Genomic DNA, 10381 nt, shown 5'->3' with positions numbered 1-10381 from the left:
TTCCATGCTGGGTGAGGCATTCCCAAGCCCCGCTCCCAACCTGCCAAAGCCCCGCTCCCAACCTGCCAAAGCCCCGCCCCCAATCTATGTGTGAAGGAGGGAGGAGACAGGGAGGGGCCTCCCTGCCCCTCACTTGTTCGTCACTAGTAAACCATTAAGATCGGTGCCCTCTGTTTTTTTTGATTGGACAGCTTGGACCAATGGCGCTTTGCCATTGGCCCAAACCATCCACAGAGCTCACACCTCTAACAGAGTAGAGGCTGTCGCAGCTCTTGCCTCACTATGTTAGGTTACACAGTAGTGGGTAGGCCCGATGCTGTGTAACTTAATTTAGCTGTCAAAAGCTGGATGCAGTGCCGGCTGTAATTAACAGGCAGCACTCCGTCCATGACCGGATACACAGTGGGGAGGCTTTCCCTGCTGTGTAACCTGTTATAAGCTCTGAATGGAGAAAGATTTGAAGCTGACAGCCTTTTCCTCCAAAATACTAGGTGAGGCTCTGCCTCACCTGCCCACATTGACCGCACGTCCCTGGCATACAGTGATTTTGGCAATATATTGGCCATCATCCGTGCAATATCAGGAAACCATGGCTTCCATGGCGTAGGGTTTGGAGACAAATGAGAAAGAACCCAGAAAGTTATAGTCGGGAGGAGACTAAAGGAACCAAACAACCTTCCACCATGAAAATTAGAATAACTGACTCTATAATAATTGGCTACACTTTACTATACAACAGCGGTTCTGGATGTGCAGTTAGTCATTGTGGCATAAAGGAATGATTTGCATGGCTCCATCCATTGTCCTGAACAGAGGAATCCTTTTTATTTTTGGGATATGTAAAGAGATGTAAATACCTTCTGATCTAATAAAGCTCCACTGTACCATAAAAAGGAAAATTAAAGTGATAACGTCACAATTATTTTTACCTTTTTTAATGCTGATGACATCAAGTTCAATGGATTCTGCTCCTTGATGTTTAAAATGGTCAATTTCCTGCAGAATGCAGTGGCTCCGATGCCCTGGTTTAGGGTGGCTCCTTTCCTTGCACGGTCCAATGGAGACATCCTTATGTGTTCTAGAAAGCTGCGTCTCCACAAACACAGAGGCAAACCACCCTCTCCTCCTTTCTCCACATTAGTAAATAGACGGCTGCTGGAGACTGTGCTGTCCCGTGATCTTGCACTAAACAGGAAGTTCAGGTAAGTGGAGCTGAGGAAGTTGCAGTATGTTGTTCGAAAAACATGATGACTGTAAGTGCTTGGGCACAAATATAAAGAAATACTTTGCTGGGCAGTATATATTTGTTTGACTGAAAACACGAAGCGCACAGCTCACCCCTATCATGCGTCCCCACAATCCACATTCGGTGCACGGATGACTCTCTTCTGGAGTAATAGGCTCAAAAACTGTGGAACCAGCACACGATGATCATCCAAAGAAAATCAAAGTTTATTCCACATGCATCTGTACAAAGCACAACCGCTGACGTGTTTCTGCCTTACTGGGCCTTAGTCATAGCGGATCAAGGCACAGTAAGGCAGAAACGCGTCAGCGGTTGTGCTTTGTATAGATGCATGTGGAATAAAGTATGGATTTCTTTGGAAGATCATCGTGTGCTGGTTCCACATTTTTTTTAAATATTTTTTGATCTGTATTCATTATTGGGAAAAAAAGATTGATAGTTTAATACTACTTTATATAAAGACCTCTCTAATTAATGCAATGTAGTGAATCACAGCCTCAATGGTACGGTGATCGTTATTTGCCCTACCATCCAATATTTTCAGCAATGACAACCAATGAGAGCTCAAAATAATGATTTTTATGGCAAAGAATTCAGAGCACAGTTGTCACATGTAGGTTGTGCCTGCTTGCGCTTGCAAGTAGTGTATCTATCAGCATTGTCACGGCTGATTCACAAGCCTGTAGCTTGTCAATCACCACCTGGCCACACCTAGATCTACCTACTGCTTTCTGGATTGGCAGCACTGCCTCTGTTGCTGACCCCCCCCCCTCCCCCACACACACAGCTGCAGTGTCTGGGAGGGGTAGTGTGTGAGGGACAAATAAAGGACTTTGTAGCTCAGTCAGGGAAGGTAGAGGAAGCATTTTGTTTACTTTTGAGGCTTGTGCATTATATAGTAACTTGATTTGGTATTTATTTAGACTGCCATCCTTTAAAAATACTGTAGATATTTATGCACATTTAAAAGCAGGAAGAATGACAGCAGATTGTGCAATTCTTAACCACTGGACAAAGACAATATATTGGGTGGCCCAGGGGTAGTGGTTAGCACTTTTGCCCATTCAAATTCCGGTCAGGACACTATCTGCAAGGAGTTTGCATGTTCTCTCTGTGCTTGCGTGGCTCGGGTACTCCAGTTTCCTCCCACACTCCAAAGACATGCTGGTAGGTTTATTGGCTCCTAACAAGCAGTAGACATATGCAAAAACATGAAAAAAAAAAAAAAAGGTTAAAAAAATGTACCTGTTTCTCCGCCACGCGTTCCCACCTCAAGACTCTTGGGCGGCCGAACATGATAATGGGGCGGACGCATGTACAGAAGAGATCTTTGCCCGGGAGACGATGAGAGACACAGGGTAAGTCAATGCAGACAGCATGTACCCACACAGCATCCCTGGGACAGGAAAAGACAGGAATCAGCGCTGGATCAGAGACTGGCACCAGCGCTGGAGGGACTCCTGAAAACTACATGAAAGAAGAAGATGATCGGATCAAGAGGCATCATTTAAGGCAAGTCCTTAAAGCAGCATATGGGGGGGGGGGGGTTAGACTTTAATATCTGTCATGTTACACATGCTTTGTGATATGCCTTTAAGATTGTGTTTCATCTGTTGCTGATATGTGTCTCCACCCCTCCCCATAGTTCAGTTTTCCTCTGTGTAGATAGCTCCACCCTTCTTCATTATGTTCCATCTGTATCTCAACAGCATGTCTTTTGCTAAGTGGATCACATTAGGAACTTTTGATGTATCCGATGTCCGCTGCACATTTTGGATTAAACTTCTCAACGATCTTCAAGGTGTCATATGGATCGAGTCACGGTCTGCCAACTCTACTGAGATTTGGAGTTATTGCCATCTCACCACAACTGTAAGTTACAGAGATCACACTTTCAATGCTTAGACTGAAGAGGCAGAACAACATCCGTTTGTTACCAGCCAATCCCGAGACAAGCCCTATGACTGTCTGCTTTATTTAAGGCAAAACCTGAAAGCAAGAGAAATCTGTATTTGCCTACGAAAACCTTTGAACATGTTTTGCAAGTCAGAAAAATAATTAGAATATTATACTGATTTTTTTTTTTAACCAAGAAAAGGTTTATTGAAGAGATATAAATACTCAGGCGACATGAAGTACAGTATAATTAAAGACAACCTGCAGCTTGCTCATATATTATGAAACGCACTACAAAGTACTTGTGGTATAACAGAAAATATGTTATACTGGAGTGTTACCCCTCCAGCAATAGCTTCAGATGAGCCAGTATTTCATTGCCTGTAGACCATACACTTATGGAGGAATCAATTAATTCAATCTCCTTAGCAATGTGCTTCTGCAATGAATAGCCTTCCCGCGGCATGGCAATATCTTCCTTCTTCAGGTAAGTTACTGGGCAAAGGTCATTGCTGCCATCTCCGATATAAACTATTTTAGAATACTGAACGCCGTTGGTGGCCTGCTTGGCTACAAATTCCTCTAATACTTTCCGCTTACATAGGTTCTTCGGGCACGACGTACAGTGATGGACGTGAAAGTTTTGGACAGTAAGATTTCCAAACCGATCGAAGGCTGCAGGGTTTGTAAACACTTGATCGAAAACATTGTTAACATTTGCGTGCGTCAGAATCCAGTCAATAAAGATGGTGTTCGAGTCGGAGATAATGATGCAATCAAAGTGATCCTTGTTCTGGCCAATGAAATGGAGAAGCTCAGTCATGCCCGGTGTATATGGTATAGCGATCATAATTCTTTTCATGTCATCCCCTCGTATGCCCTGTTCTCCGAGGTAGGTGAAGATCCGGCCCATATACTCTGTCCATTTTCCCTTCTCGTAAGAATTTTGCAGCACGTTTGGGAGCGTTTTATCAGGGGCACACTGGACGATCCATGTGTCGCTGTTATCATTAACAATTGTGTGGTCAAAATCAAAAACTAGCAGTATCTTCATCTCTGTGACTGGGCTGATGTCTTTGAGATGACCTGCAGAAAAAAAAAAAAAGATACAAAGTGAAAAGGTGAAAATGTTGTTGAATCATCTTGCGAGTCTGTGGTACCTGGTCTGGGGGGAAAACAATTTCATTACATACTGAGCAGATTCTCTCATATACTCACCTCCAGCAAAAAAATGGGATCAAGGAGCAAGTCAATAGCACTTTCTTATCAAGCACTGAGCCTTGTTTTTTTCTTTTACAGTAAATAGATTTTCTGTCATGCTTTTATTTTGCAAGTTCACCTTAAAAAAGGAAGTTATAGGCAAATGTATATTTTTTATATAAATGTAATGCCCCTACTGCCCGCTGTATGCTGAAAGCACAGAGCCACGCTGCAGCCAGGAAGGATCCCCACAATATTAGGTTTATCCCGCTCCCCGACTTGACAGCTGGCTCTGCCTCTCTAGAGCCAGCTGTGCCCGCCCCCTCCCTTGTCCGTCCCTCCAATAAGCTCTGGAAAATTGAGAGGGGAGGGAGGTATCCCCCAGCCAGGGGTGGTGACTGATAGTCACTGCATTCTGTGTGGTGCCACAGACAGCACGTTCCTTTCTCCTTAGCACAGGATCCAGCAATGGGAGGTATTTCTGGGCTTCCTCTATTTACAGCTCACATGAGACAGAGCCACATAGACCAGGAATATGTGTCCCCAATAAGCCATTGGTTTCTGAGATGTCTTGTATCTCCCTGCCATAATACCAGATTCTCTTCTTATTCACCTTGGAGTCTTGGGTGTTCCTGCCCACCTTGATGTGTCCCAACTACTCTTCGTGCATTCCCCATAATAAAGAAATAAACCTGTTTGTTTGCGTCTTCCCCGGAGCTCTTCTTTAATCCGTGTGTAAATATAAGTGTTAACATAGATAATAGTTGCATTAAAGTGCACCGATAGTTGAAGTAACATGCCCAACTACCTTCAAAAATTTGCTGCATTGAGTTCATTAAAAGGAAAACAAGTGGAAATACTCACCTGTCCAGGTGCCTAGGCATTGGCCACAGGGTCTCTGCTAAAGGATAGGATCCGTTTTTAGGCACTGACTGCTCAGCTCTCCCTAAATGATACCTCTAAGGCCCAGCAGAAGAGACCATGAGACCACAATTGCAACACCCGCAGGACCACTGGTTTCCTCTAGGAAAGATAAGTATGTCATTAATTGGTGCCCCTTAGGGAGACCCTGTCACTCGTGAAAGCCCTCCCCCCTACTTACTTACCGTCACCGTGCTCCCCAGCTGGGGCATTCATAAAATATTTGATTCTTCTGTGTAGGGTAATGTATAAACCAGGATGCAGTGCTTAGCCCTAAGCAGCAATTTTCAGTTCCGAACAATGTCGTGTGAGGAGAAGGAAGTCACCAACCCCTGTGTAAGCGCCAACACCATCTGACATGGAGCTTACACAAGACTTAGACTCTAAGTGGGCCGGGGCAGTCTACAACCCTTAGCTAGGGGTTAGGTCCCCTGCCAGCAGCTGCAGAGTGGAACAAAACCACCAGCTAGGGGTTAGGTCCCCTGCCAGCAGCTGCAGAGTGGAACAAAACCACCAGCTAGGGGTTATTAGGTCTCCTGCCAGCAGCTGCAAAGTGAATCTTGCTCTCTATATGGAAGCAGTGGTCTGCAAAGTTCCAACAAAGCCCACTACTGAGTCAAATCTTTAGCTCTGCAATCAGCAAAGCTCATGCTCCTCTTTGATTGGTGAGCTCTAGCTCTGACTCAGTGGGGGGCATATTAGACCTCTGCAATGAGACCACTGCTTCCACACAGAGAACAAGGGTCCCACTCTGCAGCTCCTGGCTGTGGCTACTTTAGCCAGAAAATGAATGCTAAAAGGTGCCCATACACCTTACGATTATCGGACGATAATCGTATGCGTTCGACTTTTCGAACGACAATCGTACGTGTGAATAGAGTGCGCGAACCGACATTACTGTACAATCGTACGACTTTTGACGGTCAAGCATGTTTGAAAACTTTGCAGCATTACGTCCAGGTGCTTCTCGTTAATTACGGCTAAATTAATCTTGCGATCATCGGGGCAGGATGGGGCTGCCGTACGAAAATCGTACGACTATTCGATCATCGGACAAAAAGTTTCGTCCGATAATCGTAAGGTGTATGGGCACCTTTAGACTTTGAATTCCTTTTGTTTTGACGGATCATTTTGAAGTGTACGGAATAGGTATAATCTTTCAATTGTTGCCATCTGTGTCTCATTGGGAAGAATTACTTTTACTTCCTTTCTCATAAATATAGCTGGAAGTAAGGGGCACAATCTCTAAAATGGGCCCTTTTACTGTTTCAGTGACAACTCAAATTTGTTACTCTCTTTCAGTCCTTGTGATGGTGGTCATTAGAGAGGAGTCAGAGACTGGTGTGACCCCAGTTAGCCCGAAGCCCACCCAAACTGGAACTGACACCCAACCCCCCTCTGCCCCACAGTTATACGTCACAAATGGGCAGGGATGGAATTGATTTGGTCAAAAAGGGGGAGTGGCAGTCACAATTTTGAGCACGATTGGGTGAACTGGGTTTGCACCAATCTCAGGCTAATCTCTTGTGACCACCATCACCAGGACTGAAAGTGAGGAAAAATGTTGGTTGTCACCAAGCCCAGGTTCATCTCTTATGGTCATCTGGACATATATTAGAGCAATTTAAACCTGATGGGGGTGGGCCATGAGGGACACCAACCCTTTCCTACTCTATAACAAAAATAAAAAAGCAAACGTTTGGCTTTAGATACATTTTAAATATTCTATTGTATCCATTGACAAGTAGAATTATACATACGTCTGATCTTGTGTCACCGACAAGTAGAATCATATATACGTCTGATCTTGTGTGTCACTGACAAGTAGAATGATATATACGCCTGATCTTGTGTGTCACTGACAAGTAGAATGATACATACGTCTGATCTTGTGTGTCACTGACAAGTAGAATGATACATACGTCTGATCTTGTGTGTCACTGACAAGTAGAATGATACATACGTCTGATCTTGTGTGTCACTGACAAGTAGAATGATACATATGTCTGATCTTGTGTGTCATATAAGCCATTGGTTTCTGAGATGTCTTGTATCTCCCTGCCATAATACCAGATTCTCTTCTTATTCACCTTGGAGTCTTGGGTGTTCCTGCCCACCTTGATGTGTCCCAACTACTCTTCGTGCATTCCCCATAATAAAGAAATAAACCTGTTTGTTTGCGTCTTCCCCGGAGCTCTTCTTTAATCCGTGTGTAAATATAAGTGTTAACATAGATAATAGTTGCATTAAAGTGCACCGATAGTTGAAGTAACATGCCCAACTACCTTCAAAAATTTGCTGCATTGAGTTCATTAAAAGGAAAACAAGTGGAAATACTCACCTGTCCAGGTGCCTAGGCATTGGCCACAGGGTCTCTGCTAAAGGATAGGATCCGTTTTTAGGCACTGACTGCTCAGCTCTCCCTAAATGATACCTCTAAGGCCCAGCAGAAGAGACCATGAGACCACAATTGCAACACCCGCAGGACCACTGGTTTCCTCTAGGAAAGATAAGTATGTCATTAATTGGTGCCCCTTAGGGAGACCCTGTCACTCGTGAAAGCCCTCCCCCCTACTTACTTACCGTCACCGTGCTCCCCAGCTGGGGCATTCATAAAATATTTGATTCTTCTGTGTAGGGTAATGTATAAACCAGGATGCAGTGCTTAGCCCTAAGCAGCAATTTTCAGTTCCGAACAATGTCGTGTGAGGAGAAGGAAGTCACCAACCCCTGTGTAAGCGCCAACACCATCTGACATGGAGCTTACACAAGACTTAGACTCTAAGTGGGCCGGGGCAGTCTACAACCCTTAGCTAGGGGTTAGGTCCCCTGCCAGCAGCTGCAGAGTGGAACAAAACCACCAGCTAGGGGTTAGGTCCCCTGCCAGCAGCTGCAGAGTGGAACAAAACCACCAGCTAGGGGTTATTAGGTCTCCTGCCAGCAGCTGCAAAGTGAATCTTGCTCTCTATATGGAAGCAGTGGTCTGCAAAGTTCCAACAAAGCCCACTACTGAGTCAAATCTTTAGCTCTGCAATCAGCAAAGCTCATGCTCCTCTTTGATTGGTGAGCTCTAGCTCTGACTCAGTGGGGGGCATATTAGACCTCTGCAATGAGACCACTGCTTCCACACAGAGAACAAGGGTCCCACTCTGCAGCTCCTGGCTGTGGCTACTTTAGCCAGAAAATGAATGCTAAAAGGTGCCCATACACCTTACGATTATCGGACGATAATCGTATGCGTTCGACTTTTCGAACGACAATCGTACGTGTGAATAGAGTGCGCGAACCGACATTACTGTACAATCGTACGACTTTTGACGGTCAAGCATGTTTGAAAACTTTGCAGCATTACGTCCAGGTGCTTCTCGTTAATTACGGCTAAATTAATCTTGCGATCATCGGGGCAGGATGGGGCTGCCGTACGAAAATCGTACGACTATTCGATCATCGGACAAAAAGTTTCGTCCGATAATCGTAAGGTGTATGGGCACCTTTAGACTTTGAATTCCTTTTGTTTTGACGGATCATTTTGAAGTGTACGGAATAGGTATAATCTTTCAATTGTTGCCATCTGTGTCTCATTGGGAAGAATTACTTTTACTTCCTTTCTCATAAATATAGCTGGAAGTAAGGGGCACAATCTCTAAAATGGGCCCTTTTACTGTTTCAGTGACAACTCAAATTTGTTACTCTCTTTCAGTCCTTGTGATGGTGGTCATTAGAGAGGAGTCAGAGACTGGTGTGACCCCAGTTAGCCCGAAGCCCACCCAAACTGGAACTGACACCCAACCCCCCTCTGCCCCACAGTTATACGTCACAAATGGGCAGGGATGGAATTGATTTGGTCAAAAAGGGGGAGTGGCAGTCACAATTTTGAGCACGATTGGGTGAACTGGGTTTGCACCAATCTCAGGCTAATCTCTTGTGACCACCATCACCAGGACTGAAAGTGAGGAAAAATGTTGGTTGTCACCAAGCCCAGGTTCATCTCTTATGGTCATCTGGACATATATTAGAGCAATTTAAACCTGATGGGGGTGGGCCATGAGGGACACCAACCCTTTCCTACTCTATAACAAAAATAAAAAAGCAAACGTTTGGCTTTAGATACATTTTAAATATTCTATTGTATCCATTGACAAGTAGAATTATACATACGTCTGATCTTGTGTCACCGACAAGTAGAATCATATATACGTCTGATCTTGTGTGTCACTGACAAGTAGAATGATATATACGCCTGATCTTGTGTGTCACTGACAAGTAGAATGATACATACGTCTGATCTTGTGTGTCACTGACAAGTAGAATGATACATACGTCTGATCTTGTGTGTCACTGACAAGTAGAATGATACATATGTCTGATCTTGTGTGTCACTGACAAGTAGAATGATACATATGTCTGATCTTGTGTGTCAAGGGCTGCATAGTGGGCCCTGAAGATCTAGAAGTCTGCCCACCACCGTCTCCAATCATTTACCATTTCATTGCACTTTTTACACAATCAACCAACCAACCATATATTATAATTGCTATCAATCAGTATAGTTTTCATGTTACCAGTCACAACAGGTCTATAGGCTTAATGAATTGTTCACCTGACACGTGTTAGAAATCCCCTACAATAAAATGTCAGACGCATGCCGCCAATCATTAAGGAGAGGGATCCAACACTGGCATCAGCTATTGATTCCACAGAACCCTTCCAGAAGGTCAGCAGATTAAAAAGGATTTATTGCACTTACCCAAATGAGAGTTAATGCAGGCACAGCTTAGAGGGAATATGGATGTAAGCCCCCTCCTCTCTCATCAGTTTACTTCTTAGCAGAAAAATTGAACTAGATGTGCCAGCTGTGGTATCATTCACACCCCTCGTCTTCCAGGCTGACAAGAAGCACGCACTCATACTCCAGCACCAGCTCAATGATCTACAGGGCAAAAGGTAGTGATGACGTCACTGGAACCCGCCTGCCATCTTTACTGTTGGCAAAGTCTCGAAGCACAAACAAAACCAAATTTTCATGTCATAATTTCAAACCCTTTCGCCCTAGCACGACGAATAAAGATAAATCGTGCATTAGTTGAGGGTGTAAATGTATATATCTTTTTGTAGCTT

General features: G+C 44.3%; 1 protein-coding gene across 3 annotated transcripts; it reads right to left on the bottom strand.

Moving 5' to 3' along the window:
- Positions 1-1388: 1388 nt before the first annotated feature.
- Positions 1389-10098, bottom strand: PHOSPHO2 (phosphatase, orphan 2). 3 transcript variants are annotated; one of them, XM_018554577.1, is made up of 3 exons: positions 10011-10098; positions 3457-4228; positions 1389-1401 (listed from the first exon to the last, which is right to left on the bottom strand). In XM_018554577.1, exon 2 carries the CDS (start codon positions 4194-4196, stop codon positions 3480-3482), a length of 717 nt encoding a protein of 238 aa, XP_018410079.1. In that variant the 5' UTR covers positions 4197-4228; positions 10011-10098; the 3' UTR covers positions 1389-1401; positions 3457-3479. The 3 variants fall into 3 exon arrangements, with proteins under 3 accessions (XP_018410079.1, XP_018410080.1, XP_018410078.1); XM_018554578.1 differs by lacking the exon at positions 1389-1401 and having other exon boundaries at positions 3454-4223; positions 10010-10098; XM_018554576.1 differs by lacking the exon at positions 1389-1401 and having other exon boundaries at positions 3454-4228.
- Positions 10099-10381: the final 283 nt, after the last annotated feature.

The sequence above is a fragment of the Nanorana parkeri genome, unplaced genomic scaffold (assembly GCF_000935625.1).
Source record: "Nanorana parkeri isolate BGI_ZX_2015 unplaced genomic scaffold, ASM93562v1 scaffold165, whole genome shotgun sequence".
In the NCBI taxonomy this organism is placed as follows: Eukaryota; Metazoa; Chordata; class Amphibia; order Anura; family Dicroglossidae; genus Nanorana; species Nanorana parkeri.
This window is presented reverse-complemented; position numbering and strand designations above follow the sequence as displayed.